Below are 19,234 nucleotides of genomic sequence, written 5' to 3'. Positions count from 1 at the left end.
GTTAGCATGTTCTTCATGCGAGAGTTATATGAATAACTTGTAGTGATGGGAACATAATTCACCCACGGAACGTCGGGACGAAGGGAAGGGAGAGTTCCGGGTGGGAAGGTTTTGTTCTGCGGAAAAGGGGAGTTAGCCTGTTAGCTTCTAGCTTGAGTGGGGAGTTGCTGTTAAGACCTCAGAAGCTGATGTCAATAAAACGCCAGCCTTTGGCTCCGCCCTTCATATGTTACGTCGTTACTGACATTAGCAGGCATGTCAGTCATGTAACGTTAGTATACCGTCCGCTTATTCAGCCTGTTGTTGTCTCTTTTATTTTTATTTTAAATTGCCTCTCAAGATGACGTGTATGTTTTTGGTGTTGGATTTTATCAAATAAATTTTCCTAAAAAATTTGTCTTATACTCCAGTGCGACTTATATATCTTTTTTTTTGTTTTGTTTTTGTTTTTGAGAGCTCAGAATTGTTCATTCCGTAGTCTTACCGATTCAACGTCTTATCATCATTGCTCTTTTATTAATTTTTTTATTTATATTATTTTTTTTTTACGTGGATGTGTGCGATAGTGTGCGTGCGTTTGTACGCAAATATGTTTTTTCCTTCTTAATGATGCATTTTTTGGCTGGTGCGATTTATAATCCTGAGCGACGTATAATCCGAAAAATACGGTATATAAAGTACATTTTAGCACGAACACCATACCACTGATCCACGCCGCCTTTCTATATGAAATATGGCATGTCCAGTGTTTTCCCAAAGACCTAAACTAAGCTGTTACATTGTCAAATATGAGACTCGAACAGTGCACAACAGCGACGATGTCGAAAACATGAAACCAAAATCTCCGAGTGCCGAAATCGTGGCGCGCGCACGAATACACCGAAGCGTGCGTCAAGAGAGCAAAAGGGAAGTACTTAGATATTAGACATCGCCCTGCCTCAATGTAATGCACAATTTATATCCAGGCTAAATGGAGTAGAGCGCATAAATCCAGATTCAAACTAATTACGCATCCTGATGAGGGAGATTAAAAGGACAGATATCACATTTTTCATAATGATGACAAGGCGGCTTATGCTTCCATGTAAAACACAGACTGCCTCTGTAACCAAAGCAGCATGACTCATGCAGTTTGGGAGAGAAAAGATAGTGTGACAGAAAAGCGCTCCAGGCGCTCTTTAATATTGGATGTGTGGCTGATGCACCCTAATGGCTTAGCATTGGTCTATTGGAGACCAGAATAGCTTTGCTATCTGGGCTTGCATGTGTGTGTGTGCGCGGATTCACACAAGTTTGCTTAAGTGTCTGACTCAAAATCAAACCAGTTGTTATAAATCGACACGTTGTAATTAACTAGTGAACTTTCGACCTTTCCGATGCAGCTTTGAGTGCTTTTACAATCGTTCTATTGATCGAATTATAGTGGCATTTGAAGATTTGCGAATTGCAAGTTTTTCGAAACAAGAGCTGAACTCAACTTAGAAATTTGGCAAATAGTGAACATTAATTCATCAAAATAAGCCTCAAACGTTTTAATTGATGCCTTTGCTGTCAAGCTAAACAAGATGAAACCTTGTTTATTTCAAACAGCCAAACAAACACTGAAAGAAAGTGCTAACGCCAATTAGCAACTTTGTTGCAGTGCTTTAAACCTTTAAACCAGGGGTGTCAAACATGAGAAACTTTCTCGTCCGGACAAGTGCAAAATCACGGAAGTCGGAAGTCCCGCCTCTTCCGTGGCATTCACCCAATTGAGCTCTTCCTGGGTGATTTTTATGTCGTGTAATTTTCACTGTATTCAGGACTATAGTCAGGTCATGTGACTGTTCCGACTCATGTCAACAAAGCAGGAGCCAGGAAGAGTTTGTAAAAGAGAATGTCCAAAGTTTGGGATCTTTCTTTCTTTTTTTTTTTTGCAAAAGAGAATTGACTTGCACAACAGCATGTCTATGGTAAGGTAAACATTGTTAGCTAATTTAATGCAGCATACCACCGCTGGTGAGAACAAATTTGCAATGCCTCCGCAGGTGGTCAAGGTGAAACGCAGCTGCTGGTGCACTTTCATTGGCTTTATTGAGCAAACGGTACGAAAACAAACACCTAAGAAGAAACGCGTCCTTTCACAAGCTCCAACGGCCACAACTCATGTCGGAGTAACTCAACACGCAAAACTGGCTAATGGTTTAGGCTAAACCAAAGTTCGAACTTTAGCCAGTTAACTCATTCACTGCCAGTCCAGGACAAAAAAAAAATAAAAATCTTTGACGTCTAAAACCGTCTATGGCAGTGAATGTGTTAAAGTTGGATGTCCGCAAGTTTTGAATATTCTTGGAGACTACACAAAAGTTGATTTTTTTTTTTTAACTGTGTAGTAAACGCTGCAATTTACTGTTGTTGCTTTAATACCAAGTTGATGCATAACGAAAAAGCTTTTTGCACATTGTTTTATTGCGTGTGCAGGAAAAAAATGAATCTTTAACGTCTAAAGCCGTCTATGGCAGTGAATGTGTTAACAGCCAGTGAGGTCGACACTGTCATTGGTCGAATTCAACTTCCACTTTGATAAAACATTTATTTACCGTATTGTCCGCATTATAAGGCGCACCTTCAATGAATGACATATTTTCTAACTTTTTCCATATATAAGGTGCTACAGTAAAGGCTGGGGTTACGTTATGCATCCATTAGATGGTGCTGCGCTAAAGGGAATGTCAACAAAACAGTCAGATAGGTCAGTCAAACTTTATTAATAGATTACAAACCAGCTTTTCTGATAACTCCATTCACTCCCAAAATGAATAAACAGCTGTTTTATTATTTTCTCTGAGCTAAAGTATTAGCATTAGCTAGCGATCCAAGATGGCGGGATCTTCTGCGCATGCGCGTCACCGATCGTGCAGGGTCGCCGATAGCGTCTTGACAGCGAGACCTGTTGCGGCTCAATATTGATCCATATATAAGGCGCACTGGATTATAAGGCGCATGGTCAGCTTTTGAAAAAATGGAAGGCTTTTAGGTGCGCCTTATAGTCGTGAAAATACGGTATTTAATAGTACTGAAAATGAAAAATGAGAAGTCAGGCCAAACGGTGCTTAAGTCCCAACCGGAATGCCAAAGGAGGTGTTTTACACTATGTTTGGATAAGAGGCAGTGCGTGAGAGCGCATCGGTAATTAGACAAGCTCGGAGCGTTTGTGCTATTTGAGCCACGGGATGACAGTATTCAGTGGATCATGGCCTCATGCTCCGATGATGAGTCATACACTGTCATCCAGTGACATGATTAAGTTTATATAACGAAAAAAAAACCATAATGTTGTACAAACCAACCACTCACTGTTTCCCGTAATATAGATGAAGTGTAAAATTGTGATAGTGGCATTTGAGCAGCATTTGAGAAAAATGGATAAATGGCTATGAATGATGAGATTAACCTTTTCTACCACTGTACCAATGCTCTGGCCCTAAAAAAAAAAAAATACATATATCATTTCCTTAATTCTGTGTTAATAAAAGGGCAACCGAGGGCTTGTACAGTAGAACCCTATCATGTAATAATTGCCTGAAAATGTAATAAATATTGCTCTTTAACTCCATCAAAAAGGTCATAAAACCCAGTAATGTAATTTCATCAATAATGTATGAAAAAAAATGTGACGGATATTGTAATACTTTAGAACATTATGGGCGATATATGTATATATATATATATATATATATATATATATATATATATATATATATATATATATATATATATATATATATATAACTGAAAATGAATGTAGTAAATTTCCTATAATGTTCTAAGGTATTACAATATCCGTTACATTTTTTCATACATTATTGATTAAATTATTATTATAATAATTATAGCCTATAATGTTCAAAATTAAAATTTGTGTTTAAATTTTGGTTGATTTCAACCCCCAAAGTGTATTTTTTTACATTGTCTGATTCAAATGGAGGTCAGTGTTGACGTTATTTAACAGACTTGATTAATTTAGTGTTCAACCAACTCTGCAGGGAGTTAATCACAGTAAGCTCCGCCCACTTGTTTACAACTGCTCTGCAGTTGATCGAGTGAAGTGCATTTTTATTATTATTTTTAACTACATTTCCTGTCACACTAAGCAATATTATCTTATTTTGGATACAGCAAATAAAAAAAAAAAGATTCTTGCATTGGTGAGCAACAGCTTATCATAATGCAAAATACCTGAACTCATATAAAGATGCAATCGCTGGCATTGGGCAGAAATCTCTTTGTCCTCGGGAGCAAAATGTTTTCAGCACTTTTGACAGATGCACATGGGAAGTGACCAATAGTATTGATTTGTGAAAAACAACAACAGCAACAAATTTGAACATAGCATGTTTTGGCCTGACACCAGCCTCTATTATACTTTCATTGATCATACTACACGGAAAATTAAGATGGCTGCGGGCCGACAACAGCCTGTGTCCGTCGACTTGTGAACTTTTTTTTTTTTTCACTATCTGCTTGAATGCACATTTCCCCTCGTCTGGATGCCCCCTTATTTGGATGCCCGAGGCCCCGCCCTCCCATCCCTCCTCTTTGCACGCCACTGCACTCAGTAACACATGCTGTCATTTATTCTTCATCTACATGCTTTGCTTTTTTGCTTTTCTCACGTCGGTGTAAAGCCCAAACACAGCCTCCGTGTTGTTGTTGTTTTGTGTGCCGCCGTGGCTTTGACCTTTGCTCAGCCAGAACTAATTGGACTCTGTTAGTCACTGGTGATATGCTGCTGTGATGATGTCACCGCAGCAGTGTTTCCAAACCTTTATGGAGCCAAAGCACGTTTTGCATTGGGAAAAAGCTCACTGCTTCACACCCCCAAAAAAAGTATGTTTACTTTTTGTGAATGGATGAAATTATTTACTCACACATTTATTACCTACTCAGTGTAAAACCAATCTGGGCCGTGCCCTGATTTATTCTGATGTATGAATTGGAAGAGGTGGACAGAGAGATTAATAATGTATGGCTTTCACTTATCTCGTAGGAGAACATTCCATTGTTCTGCCTGTCAGTTTATCTCTTGCACAAATATATTTGTTGTAAATTGCAATTTCCAGACCAGTTAAGTGAAATTGTCTCATTTTCCACAGTGTTATTAAAACTCATTCACTCCCAGGACACTTTCACTGTTTTACTGGATTTTGACTGATTTTGCAAGGCCCATAGCATATTGTGTCCTATTGCTATAAAAACATGGAACCTACCAAAAGAAAGATTAAAGTCTCTTCTTTCATCAGGAAAAAAAAAAAGTGTATTTCTAGCTGTTTCCATTTTGCATCAATTAGCATTAGAACATGGCTAAGTTTCATCATTATTCACAAATCTGTTTAAAATAGTGGGGGGGGGGGAAAGAGCTTTTTGATCTCTTATACTCTGCTGCCATCTGCTGGCCGTTTTTGTAATAACTACCATTGCTTCAAGCATTCTCTTCAGTTCAGAGGTTGCATCAAAGCCAAAACGTATAATTACATCTTTGGGAGCATGGTCATATTTAAAATAGAACGTATTTACACGTTTTTGGGAGTAAATGAGTTAAATATACATACCATTCAAATGATTTTTTTTTTTTTCAATTAAAAAACTTTACTACACACACACAAACAAATCTTGGTTTCATATAATTACTAAAAGACATTTATCTGAAGAGATATTTTTCTTTCTACTTCAAGTGATGAGAGGCAATACTTGCAAAGCCCGCAGAGATCTGTAACATTCTGCAATCCAATAATATTGGCGCTTGTTAGACTTTGGAGTTCTCCTTTATTGCTCTCTTGCTACTTAAAAGTCCTCACACTTGTCTTTGATGGTAAACAACTATGGCTCCCATACCAAAAACATCTCATGCGCCGTCGTAATGTTCTCAAGTGTTCTTCACAATGTGACGTGATTTCAACTGTTGAAGCCGCAGCATGCGTCCCTGTTGTCATATTTCGAGAAAACGCGGCGGAATGACTGCTAGCATGTCTTGTCTTCTACCATTTTCTTTTCATTGCTGAAGTGTGCCCTTGTATGCGTGAGAGCATGAGAATATCAACATGATTCCAGTTTTGTTGAAAGACTGTGTGCATGCGCGCACGCGTGTGTTTGAGACCGAGTTTCTCTAATTTGCAGGATAACTATTTACTAATATAGTAAATTTATGAAACTGACAGATCCGCTGAGAGCCTCAGACCAGTATTGCTGTCATGATTTGTGGGCTTTTGTCGTTTTTTTTAATATTTCGTTTTGTTGTAGTCTTGGTTACTAGGGGTGTGCCAAAAAAATTAATTCATAAAAGAATCGAGATTCTCATTTATGAATCCAATCGATATTAACTTATTCACTCCCAGCCGTTTTCACATTTCGCAATCCCGTTCGCTCTGTTTTACTGGATTTTGACTGATTTTGCAAGGCCCACAGAATATTGTGTTCAATTGCTATAAAAGCATGGAACCTACCAAAAGAAAGATTAAAGTCTCTTCTTTCATCAGGAAAAAAAACCAAAGTATGATTCTATCTGTTTCCGTTTTGCAGCAATTTGCATTAAAAGAGAGCTAAGTTTAATAAATTTTCACAAATCTATTTAAAAGTAATTCAGCTTTTTTTCTACATGGCCCTGGTTGATCTCCTTTGCTCTGCTGCCACCTGCTGGCCGTTTGTGTAATAACTACCATTTCTGCAACCGTTCTTTGCAGTTGAGAGGCTGCATCAAAGCCTTCTGTATGCTCTACCATAAAAACAAAAAACAAAAAAAACGTATAAATACGTCTTTGGGACACTTACATTTAAAAAAAACATATTTACACGTTATTAGGAGCAAATGAGTTAATATCCAAAAATCAATTTTATTTAAATTAGAAATGAAGAAGAAGGTCAAAAGGCAGTTGTATCCCACATGCTGTTTTTGTGGAAAAAGGCACTTAGAATACAAAATTAATAAAAGTTTAAACAAAAAAAACAAAAAAAGACACTTTAATGTCTCTATTTGTCATTTTGTCTTGCAAAGCAGACTGGGGTAGATCATGACAATGTTGTGCATATCTGTAACTTGAAGCAGAAATCATTTTTCAATCAAATCATTTTGAATCGAAAATTGTATGAATCGAGAATCGAAAATCGCACACCCAAAAATCAGTCAAAGATTCCCAGCCCTATTGGTTACGTCATGTCAACTCATTTGATTTTCATCTCCGCCCTGTTTCTTGTGTCCAATGCTGCATTCGAGGATGGTCGGATGTCGGTTCAAACCAGAAAGTGCGTCCGGGAACGCCCCCTTGAACTCGGAAATTCCACTCGCGAAGTCAGAAAAAAAACAAGGACCCCGACTTCACCGGCGCACTACAACGTGACGTCACTCTGAATGGCAAAACACAATTTACTCGAGTAGAAAACTAGACAGCTTATACCATAACTTCATGTAACGCAACGTACGCGACAGTATTGCCGCTATATCCCTGCTTGAAATTATACGGTAAACTACTAAACTGTATGGAATGCTTATGGAATAAGATTAAATCAATAAATGAAGCAAAATTGCAAAAAGTTACGTTTTGAGGACCAAAATAAAACAAACAATTTATCACTATCCGCCATTTTGGTTGTTTACTTTCACCTCGAATGCTTTGAGGTCGGAACTGGGAAGTTTTAACTCGGATATTTCCGAATTCCAACCATCCTCGAATGCAGCGTAACAATCGTCTTCCTCTAGCCACACCCACACATCTTGTCCAGGTGTGCCTTGTTGTTTGGTCAATTTGTTTGTATTTAATTCCTTGCTTTCTTTCAGTCTGCATCAGCTCGTTGTTGCAGCAAGACATGTTTCTCATTTTATTTTATCATTGTTACCTGTCGTGGTAATTGTTTTGTTTCCTTATCTGTGTTTGCTGCTTTGTTAATTTTCTATTTAGATTTTTCCATGCGCCTTGTTTGCCTTTTTAAATCATTTTTGAGATTGAGTGTGCCTATTTGCCATCATCAAGAAAAAAAAAAATGAAAAAAACTCCTGAATGAGCTGACAAAAAGACTAAATACAAATTGACGAGACGAGGCACACCTGGACAAGACGCGAGTGTCTTTGAGGGATCTGATTGGTGGAGAAAAGGAAGGGGTGTGCCAAGAACAGGTGAAGATGAAAACCCAATCAGTTGTTGACAAGACTTGAATAAGAGATGTAAGGAAACGTACAGAATTGTGGAGTAAACATCTTTGACTGGTGAGTACGTTCAAAATATGCTCACGTACTCACAAATGTGTTCAAACATACACATGAATAAATATTTGAACGTACCTGTCGGATAAATGCTACAAACGTAGCATATTTAGCCATAATGCCACGAGGTCTTGCACATTCGCAAGTGAATTTTTTTAAAATTTGTTTTTAGGCATTGGGTCCACATTATACCAATATTGCTTGGAAATTGAGTCTTAATTTCTTAATAATTAAATAAATAATAAATAATTTCTTAATAATGTTTGACTGAAGGCTGCAGTGAATGATTTAGGTTTGGCGTTTTTTTTTAAATTTATTCTTATTATTTTTATTTTTTATTTTTTTTATTTTAGTTAGTTTTGTAAAGACAAAAAGTAGTTTGAGTTAATTTTCTTTTCTAAAAAAGCATCTTCGTTTTTATTTTATTTTGTTAACGAAATTGTTTTTTTTGAATTTTAGCTTTTTTGTTGTTGTTAGTTTTAGTAAAGTAAAATAACCTTTAATAGCACCTGTGTTGTATGACACCCTCCCTTCTTACTTTGACCATTTCCAAACATTTTTCATTTTATTTTATTTGATCTGAGTCAAATGCCATTTTTAGCATATGTCGCGGGCCACTAAAAAAATAGACGGCGGGCCGCAAACGGCCCCCGGGCCGTAGTTTGGACACCCTGGAATTAAACCTTTATAAACACAAGCTTCTGTTTTTATTTGCTCCTTGCTTCTATTTAATGGTTCAAACAATGTTTACTTGAATATAATCAGGTCGGGCATTCATACTGCAATACTGAATAAAACATTTTTCAAATCAAATATATATATATATATATATATATATATATATATATAGTGGGATGTGCCTGGTGGCCATGGTCGGAAGTGCAACCCTGTCTACATTTGAACTGTTGGCATTTTTGTAACGTTAATTTCTTGTTTTGTTGTGGTTGGTTGACGCGTTGAATGATTTTTTGGATGCATGTTGCGTCATATGTAACAAGATTTCGATCTTTGTTGTGAAGGTCCCAGTGGAGAGAAGCGAGATGAAGACTTCACTCTTTCTCCTCCTCATCGTTGCCCTCGTCGCCTCAGGAGCCAGCGATGATGTCAAGTACATCTCCAAGAGGAACTCTGGTAGGATGGAGGCTTTCTATTGGTTGTTGGTCTCGAATCTTCTGTAAATATCTTTTGGCTCAGGTGTTTTTGTTTCACTTTATTCTATTAATGCAAGCTGACGTGATGTCATCCTTCTTATTTTTCTCTTCTATTTTCATCCTATTTCTGGTCACTCTGGTTATGTCCATTTCTGTAATATGCTCGCTTCCCCCACTCTCTGATATTGTTGTTGGAATCTGACGTTTTTGAACAATTTCCACTTTTTTTTTCTTTTTTTTTTCCGACCCGGATCTTGCTCACTCTATCAAAGCTTAAAGCCTTCTTCAACCGCCATCTTTTGCCCAGGTGTTGTTGATGATATCCGTATTGAGGATTGATAATTTTTTTTTTTTTTCCCTGCTGATAATATTAATGATGCTATGACCAGTCCTGTTTGAATGCATTCGTAGGGATGTCAAATGTGTTTGGATCACGGGACACATCTTCAGGGTGCTGGTTATGATTAAGAGGTGTAACTGTACATCAAAGAAATCACAATTTGATATATACATGATAGGGCAAATCTCGATTTTTTATTTTTATTTTTATTTTTATTTTTTTTATTATTTTTTTTTTTTGCAGTCATTCAGGACGATTACGATTTTAATCGATTTTAATCGATTTTAATCGATTTTAACCTAATAAATCCAACAAACGTTTACTTAAAGGTTTCATTTATTCAAAAAAAATTCCTGTGCAAAATGTTCAGACACCAGTAATGTTTACTGATTCTAGATCAGTTTTAAGGCAAATTTACATCACATAAAAGCATTTGGATGGAACAGAACATAAGAACAACAGCTTGTAATCATCCAGAAGCCAAAATTCGATTTCACGATTTAGCAAATTTTCAACGATTCGATTTTTTAAAATGACGATGTATCGAATTAATTCGATTTATTGCCCGGCCCTAATACATGAGTTTGGTACAGTAAGGGAATAAAATAATGTTCTCCTAACCAGGAACAAATGTAATAACATTTAAAATGAAACCTCAACACCTTAAATATTATTCAACGATGTGTCTTGTTTTGAGGAAAAGAGCAATGCAGATGCGACGGTAACATGTTAAATAGTCCGTGAATTATTATTCTATAAAGTGTGTTTGTTACTTAAGCTTTATCTTGCTGCTTGAATGCTGCTGGAAAATGTCTTTTTATTTTTTATTTTTTTTAATATAAGGCTAGACATGGTGTCTTCCAGCGAGAAGCTGTAAAGTTACACTTCTTTTATCCCGTGTTGCCCGATCAAATGCAATTGCATTTGGTTACTATCATTTTCATGCCCACTTTTGAACAGAAGTCAACAAGAAATTGAAGCAAGCTTTTCAGGCCACACAAAATGATGTGGAGAGTTGACGTGTGACAGAGCATGAATTTCAATTTGTTGTTTTGGTTTTTTTACTCTCCTACTTACTGCTGGTATAGTTGACTGGCGGAATGCTTTACGGTATAATTATAGCTGGATTACAATTGTGCACCCCTGCTGAGCCTCTGAAAAGGATGAAAGTACAAAAAAAAAAAGGAAATGATTCAATAATTTTAGAAATGCTGGCCGTGCAATTAAATCAATCTAGTTAAAATTGATTCGCCTGTAATGTAATCCTTTCAAACAATTGTGCTTGTTAAACAGAGTGCTCCACAATCACACAGAACACACACGTGCACAGTAGAATTAATTTGGCTCATCTCAAGAATTGCAAACGTTTATGGTAAAGCTTAAAAAGCTACTTTGACATTGACCGAAATCTTCGTTGGGTTTTACAACTCGACCAAAAAGTATTTCATGTAGGCCTACAATTAAAGTGCAAATACGTCTCTGACAGTATCACGAGTATTAGTGTCTTTATTAAGGTGACTTCTATGTCAGCACTTATGTTGCATCTCATTAAATAGTGATCGACATTACAGTTCTTTTAGGTCAATTGAATCAGTTCATTTAAAAGAACCGTTCAAAAGATTCGTTCACCGAATCATTAACACTCCACTTAACTAGTATGGCAGTACGTTCACTTAATGAATCGTGCGCGAGCGAGAATGGAGCTAGCATGTTCACTCACTGACTCGTTCGCGAGCCGGAAATGGCAACGCGCTCATTCACTGAATCGTTCCTGAACCGGAAATGGCAACACGTTCACTCACTGACTCGTTTGCGAACCGGAAATGACAACACGTTCACTCACTGACTCGTTTGCGAACCGGAAATGGCAACACGTTCACTCACTGACTCGTTTGCGAACCGGAAATGGCAACACGTTCACTCACTGACTCGTTTGCGAACCGGAAATGGCAACACGCTCATTCACTGAATCGTTCGCGAACCGGAAATGGCAACACGTTCACTCACTGACTCGTTCGCGAGCCGGAAATGGCAACACGTTCACTCACTGACTCGTTCGGGAACCGGAAATGGCAACACTCTCATTCACTGAATCGTTCCTGAACCGGAAATGGCAACACGCTCATTCACTGACTCGTTCGCGAGCCGGAAATGGCAACACGCTCATTCACTGAATCGTTCCTGAACCGGAAATGGCAACACGTTCACTCACTGACCCGTTCATGTCTTCGCGAACGTGAAGCTTCCTCAGCGACTCGTTCCTGACCACCAATAGCGAGGCTTGTATGTGGAGTAAAATCCTGCCCACGTCTGATGCTCGCTGCTGATTGGTCCTTTGACTGACGGCATATGAGCGCGGCTGCTCTCAAATGAACTGAGAAAAGAACGAATTACTTCAAGAAGCGACCCGTTGACTCACGTTCACTGAAAAGATTCGTTCTTTTTGAACGAATCGGTCGTTCATGACGCAACCCTAAAATGCATTAATGTTGAGGCTTACAGTTCACATTTTATACGTTTATGATTCAACCACAATGAATTAGTAATTTTGACATAATTTATCTTTCAAGCATTCTGCAAGCATTCCACATGCTTTTTAGCTATTAGCATTCAGCTTTCAGCATTCCCACGCAATTTCTCCAGAAATTGCACTAAGTCTAGTTCTCCTAAAGCTGTTCTGAAATGTTTCTCAGCCAACGAGGCACATATGGAGAAACCCCTCAAGACATACACCGTTGAAGTTTTTGACAGACTTTCATTTACCCTTAGTTTAATATCCTAGTTTGAAAAAAATGATCTTTTCGCCCTTGTTTCCTCTACAATGATGTCGGATCTCAGCAGAGCCCTTGGCGGGGACTTAACTCATTCACTCGCCGCCATTTTCACATTTCGCAATCTCGTTCGCTCCCGGCTGTTTTACTGGATTTTGACTGATTTTGCAAGGCCCACAGAATATTGTGTTCAATTGCTATAAAAACATGGAACCCATCAAAAGAAAGTCTTTTCTTTCATCAGGAAAAAAAAAAGTATATTTCTATCTGTTTCCGTTTTGCAGCAATTAGCATTAGAAGAGAGCTAAGTTTCATAAATTTTCACAAATCTATTTAAAAGTTATTTAGCTTTTTTTCTAGATGGCCCTGGTTGATCTCCTTTGCTCTGCTGCCACCTGCTGGCCGTTTGTGTAATAACTACCATTTCTGCAACCGTTCTTTGTAGTTGAGAGGCTGCATCAAAGCCTTCTGTATGCTCTAGCATTAAAAAAAAACAAAAAACAAAAAACGTATAAATACGTCTTTGGGATAAAAACGTATTTATACGTCATTGGGAGTAAATGAGTTAATGACGTAGTCGGGGCGCAGAAAAGCGACGCTTGAGTTGATGTTTCTGTTCTGGTTTAAGAGACGTATCCGACTTGACTTGCTGCACCAGGCTTGACCTTCACCGTGTCCGCCTCCTCGCTCACACTGACTTACTTTCTTTTCATTCAGCTTTTCCGTTCGTGTGGGTCTCGAACCACTCACAAAATGAACCAACTTGCGTAGGCGGTGCGCCGGTAGGACGAGTTTGGTCAATATGCGTTGTGTGATTTCAGGCCTTACCTGCGTGTTGCAACCTTCCGCTTCATGATTTTTGTCGCCGTTTGTTAGGACCGGCGGTGTCGAGCGTGTTCTCGCTCCGCATGCTTCCGTGCGTGTGTGCTCTTTTGAACGCGCGTGTGTGGGTGAGATGTGCGCAAAGCAATTACGTGATCAGAGCAGAGCCAAGCGGACGTTTATGTGGGCGACTTGCTACATGCAGCCGAAGATAGTCTGCGAGATCTCCTCTCGCAACGCCGCTTGTGAGTTTTTAACTGGACGCCATGTGGACTGGAACTACAATTTCCTGGTGTCACTTTCTCCGCTCTGCTACGATGCAGCAAGCTCGGCGGCTAAAAGGCGCCACGCCGTGATAAGAGATGTGTGTGTGGTGGGGGAGGGCGAGAGGTGGTTCTCAGGTGGTTCTCTTTCTTTTTGAAAGAGAACACTGCACAATAAATGTTCAAAATAGCCAACATGCATGTTTGTATTTGTTTGTTCGGAATATTATGCTTGTCAGAAGTATATGCAATGGCACACGAAAGCTTCTGTATGTATTGTCAATAATGTCTTGCTCAAGGACATTTAGCATTTGTGATGTTTGCGGAAGTTTTTTTATTTATTTTTTTTATTTTTTTTGGGTCAATCCCAATGATACATAAAAGGAAACGTGGGCACATCTGTTGTAAATGGCGCTTAAAATAAAAAAGTAGGGACGGGCGAGTACCGATAGCAGATATCAAGATTTTTCAGGTATTTCAAGGTGACTTTACTCGCATACGAGCCACCTCCACTTGTGCCGGTTTTATCATCGGGAATCAGAACATAAAAATGCCATTATTGTCATGCAATTTTAAGGAAAAATGCTACATTTGAGAAGTGCATTACTTTTGTTATTATCCATCCGTTTTCTTGACCGCTTATTCCTCACAAGGGTCGCGGGGGGTGCTGGAGCCTATCTCAGCTGGCTTTGGGCAGTAGGTGGGGTTATTACACCCTGGACTGGTTGCCAGCCAATCGCAGGGCAATTTATTATTATTATTATTATTATTATTATTATTATTATTATTATTATTTAGGAGGTACTTCTTTAAAAATTTCCGTCATTTTTTTTTTTTATATAAAATTAGGCTACTAGTAGTATCATTACTTACCATTGGTATTGGCGACTACTCAACAGTTGAGGACTTGTACTGTCGGTCTGATAAATAGTGGTATTGTACATCCCTATTAACAAGTATGATATATTAGTGTGTATATATATATATATATATATATATATATATATATATATATATATATATATATATATATTTAGTTAGTTAGTAGTTCCAGTTCACTAAACATTTTTGAGGGTTTTGTGACTGTGAAAACTGGAAAAAAAAAAAAAGCATTTTTCATGAGAGGAAATTTTAAAGGGAGCTTCGGAATTGCAATTGGCTGTCCAACAGTCCAGTGTGTAGACCCAACTTGGCTACAATAGTTTCCAGCTCACTGGCAACACTAATTTGGACAAGCACGAAAGAAAATTAATGATGGATGGGAGTGATTTAAAACGAAAATCCGACTCATTTCTCAAGACCGGATGACCCGCTCTCTTTTTCACACTACTTTTCCATTGCAACAGCTGTGCTGGAAGCTCGTTGTTGTCTAAAGGTGTCAAATGATTACAGTAACGTGGCACAAAAGCTGTTTTTGCTATTAGATCATTTCCACTGAAGGTGCTAATTAGTAGAACAGTTGCAACACTGGAATGACAATGCTGAAAATAATGCCTGAAGTTTTTATTTTTGATTGTAGATTCACCGACACGGTGTTTGTACATAACCGATCATTTATTTCTACTTTTTATTGTGTCCATCTGTAGCAATCACTTTAAACTTACTTAGCTGTGTCTACATCATCTCTTCTCTTCCTCAAACTGCCTTCGTTGTCTTGGTCAATGCCACACCTTAACAATTTAATCACTCCACACAAAAGCAATAGATTATCTTATCTTGATCCCAGCAAGCACAGAAAGGAGAAATACTTTCAACCACTAACTAACTAGAATGAGACCGCAAACATCAACCAAGACTTAAAAATCGACAACTTGTCCATTTGACATGTGCCAGCAGGTACCACACCTGCACAAAAATCACATTGGTAGGTTTGACATACTAGTAACTAGGGGTGTTAAAAAAAAAAAAATCGATTCGGCAATATATCACAATTCTCAAATCGATTCAATAGGTGGCAGAATCGATTTTTAAATATCCGTTTTTAATGGAAAAATATTCAACAAAACGTCTTCACACCCTAAGCATGGAAAAATATATAAAATAAATAAATACTAATGGAACATTTAAGCCTTAATATTTTATTTTAATGCTGTTCAAATATGAAACTGTCTGTTAAATACAAATGAATCCATTTTCATACAAATCTTACAGTGTACAAGATTACTGATGAGTATTTTCTAAATTTGAGTCAAAAAAAAAAAATCGCAACAGTCGATGTATAAATCTGTATCGGGATTAATCGGTATCGAATCGTGACCTATGAATCGTGATACGAATCGAGTCGTCAGGTACGAGGCAATTCACACCCCTACTAGTAACCATGGATTTACCAAATTTGTATTTGTGCAGGGGGGAAAAAAAAAATCAAAATGGCAATGAAAAGAAACACGAAGCAGGATGGAATATCTGTCATATCATAGCAGCTCCCCCCACACCAAACTGTGCACGTGTGTGTGCGTGTTTGTGGGAGGGCGCTCACCCACCAGCCGCCGCACATTGCACATTTGTTGCCTCTCGAAGCCAAAGATGACAGGATGCTCGTGTGAAGTGGGCGTTCTTCGGCTCACGAAAGAACCAAAAGAAACATTAGCAAAGGCTCGTTTTACTAACCAGCTGCTGTGCAAGCTGATCTGCGACGAGCGTGAGTTGCAAAGATTATTCCTGAGATGGATGATGATTTTTATTTTTTTATTTTTTTTTGTCGGAATGTACATTTTCAATTTTGATGTAGTGCATGAGTGGTTTTATTCAGGCCTCTTTTTTTAATTTATTTTATTTATTTATTTATTTATTTTTATTTCATTTTTTTTTTTTTTTTTTTTAATTATTGCTAAGGTAGTTTGTTGAGTCAACCGCAGTTACCATCAAACTTGGAACTATCCAAAGAGGTTGTCTACAGTTTTTTCAGCATTTTCTTTTTTCAATTATGTAAGGCTTTTTCCACATATATGTAATACTCTTAAATAAATAGTTAAAGGGATACTTCACTTATTTATCCCATTATAGCAATTAAAAGTTACTATTTTGCCTATAATTAATTTGATACTTTCATTACTTTTCATGTACAATTAGTATCTTTTTAAAAACATATTTTGCACCTCGCTGTTGACGGAAAATGACATCGCAAGGGCTCAGGTGACCAATCACAGCTCACCTGTTTTCTCGGTTTGGTCATGTGACATTCACAAGCTGAGCTGTGATTGGTTACCTGAGCCCTTGCGATGTCATTTTCAAGTTGACAACAAGTTGCAAAATGTGTTTTTAAAGGTACTAATTGTGCATGAAAAATAATGAAAGTATCAAATATATTATAGGCAAAATATTCATGTTTGACTGGCAAAAAATGGCTAAATAAGTAAAGTATCCCTTTTAAAAGAAAAAAAAAAAAAAAAAAAAAAAAAAAAGAGAGATCCAATAAACACACCAGGTGTCACCAACGTGTTGCCCAAGTCAGCCCCAAGGACCACATCAGTAACTCACAGGCCTGTTGCAAAAATAGCACACCAGTGATGGATGGAACATTGTGATTTTCTAGGAATGAAGTGCTCATTTGAAAATGTTGCACTGGTAGAAATTTATAGAAAAAAAAAGTGTATCATAATTGATTAGGGAGTGGCCTTATTTCAAAGTATCAATATTTGCGATGACGGCTGATAACCCAACTCTCTAGTCATTAAACAATGTGGATAATATGATGATGTTAACCACAATCCGATTTTGATCTGTATACCAAGTTTTAAGACTTGAGAATATGACGCTTCATGCAGTCCGGCAAGACTGTCCGTCGCTTCTCAACGCCACTTTTGTCCCGCTGGCTTCCTGTCGCCGTCTCTCTATTTCGCTCGTCTCCGTGTCTGCGTCGAGTTCCAAGGTCAGATTAAAGATTCATCCCTCCTCTTGTACTGCATTCAAACATTGATAAAAGCTGACACGGCGTTGACTCCGTACGCCAACGGGATCCTGCTCCGCCAGCGCACGTCCGCACATGCACACACAAACGCTGTCAATCAGATTTTCAATTCTATCAGGACACACACACACCAAAATAACACGCATAAACAAAAAAATAATAATCATCAGGGGGATCTGAAGTTGAATTTCTTGCATCTATGTCCATGAAGCCATCTCTTAACTGCTTGTTTAAAAAGTGTAGCGTCTGTGAATGAACCGTTGCGCATTTCTGCTCACTGATCATGACTCGATTGGTTAGGTTGTCATCAAGATCGATTATTTTCAAGCGACGGAAAAACACTGCTTGAAACTGCGTCTTTCGCGCAGCACCATCTATATGGAAAAAAGCTTTAAAATATGTCATTCATTGAAGGTGCGCCTTATAGTTGTGAAAAAGCTGTGAAAGTAGAAAAGTGCTATTTAAACGATATTCCATTTAACATTCACCAATTAATCTAACTAGAAATATTGGAATAAATGTACTTGCAGTCATTCATTAATTTTAATAGCTTGAACTGAATTGAAATCGAATTATCACCTTCCAATCCAAGCAAACAAAATTACTGAAAAAGGGATTCCAACAGTATGATGCTAATTATTTTTTTTCATCTTTCTGTTTGAATGTATGAGAAAGTTTCAAATAGCGGTAAGAGAAAATTGACTAACATAGACTAGTGAAAGGAAGATAATTGCACCTTTTTATATACATTTACCAGCTACTTTATTAAAGGTACGCATGCTTCGTTGGTTCTTTTATGTGTAGCTAAATGCATCCAGTGACCCCTCCATACCTCAACAACTATATATATAAAAAAAAAAAAAGCATATAACCACCTTAACCAGAGGGAGAGGAACAATAGAATAAAATGCTAGAAGAAAAAAAAAAGTATGGCTAAATGCCGGAGCGTCTGGAACGAGAGAAAGAAAGAAAATACAACCCTAACACGCGTAGTCCTTTCTTGTCAGCCAGTGTGTAATTAAGTCGCGCACGGTGTCACGATTGCTCTGCACAACTGCTAATTTAACTTTAGTCTGAGCCAGGAGAGCGCACGCAGAAGGACGACTAACAAGCCTGGAGGTGGCAAAGTACAAGAGCGAGAGCAGCGGAGAACTGCGCGTCCAAATCAAGAAATAAATTCAAACTCTTTCATCATTCATCATTGAAATCCGAGATACACAAGAAATGAAATCATCGGAAAAAGTCGGAAACGCAACCACACGGTCTTTTCAAAAGGTCAAGGGAATTATTGCGTTACATTGAGTTCAAGCGCGTAAAGCCGTGTTGGCTAACGTGGTCGATGCTAATGATGGGATCGCCGATCTGAAATCCGTTGAGGAGAAAGCCGTCCAAGCCGCCATTTTCGAGCAACCGTCCAGCTTTGCACTTTTGCTGCCGAACGTGACAGAACGAGGATGGCGCTCTCGTATGTCAGGAGAAAGAGGAAGTCAAGCTAACACCGTTCCAGGTCACCGCCGTGCCGCCGTGGGTGCTCTGCCCTCCTCTTTCGTGGGTCAACAATCATTTCTTTCATACCAACCTTGCCGAAAATACTTGAAGTGATGTTTTTATATCATAGCTCCAGTACGTTGTTGCACATCATTTCTCAAGTGTATGAATTTTGCTACAGCCAGTAGATTCAACATTTTTTTTTTTTTTACAATTGATTCCTTTTTTAAAGAAACATTGAGAGCTGTCAAACGAT

General features: G+C 38.1%; 1 protein-coding gene across 5 annotated transcripts in view; it reads left to right on the top strand.

Annotated features, from left to right (window-relative positions):
• Positions 1–19,234, top strand: part of il1rapl2 (interleukin 1 receptor accessory protein-like 2) — a 251,713-nt gene that overhangs the window by 35,873 nt on the left and 196,606 nt on the right. For 4 of the 5 annotated variants that reach the window (XR_013285029.1, XM_077532518.1, XM_077532516.1 and 1 more), the window contains exons 1-2: positions 7,825–8,236; positions 9,253–9,364. Coding sequence is in view for 4 of the 5 variants with exons in the window: in XM_077532518.1 (XP_077388644.1) it covers positions 9,274–9,364 (91 nt within the window). In the remaining variant the exon portion in view is untranslated. Of the gene's footprint in view, positions 1–7,824; positions 8,237–9,252; positions 9,365–19,234 lie in introns of those variants that run through there. The other variant, XM_077532517.1, reaches the window with a different exon arrangement.

Source organism: Festucalex cinctus, chromosome 9 (genome assembly GCF_051991245.1).
Source record: "Festucalex cinctus isolate MCC-2025b chromosome 9, RoL_Fcin_1.0, whole genome shotgun sequence".
NCBI lineage: Eukaryota > Metazoa > Chordata > Actinopteri > Syngnathiformes > Syngnathidae > Festucalex > Festucalex cinctus.
This window is presented reverse-complemented; position numbering and strand designations above follow the sequence as displayed.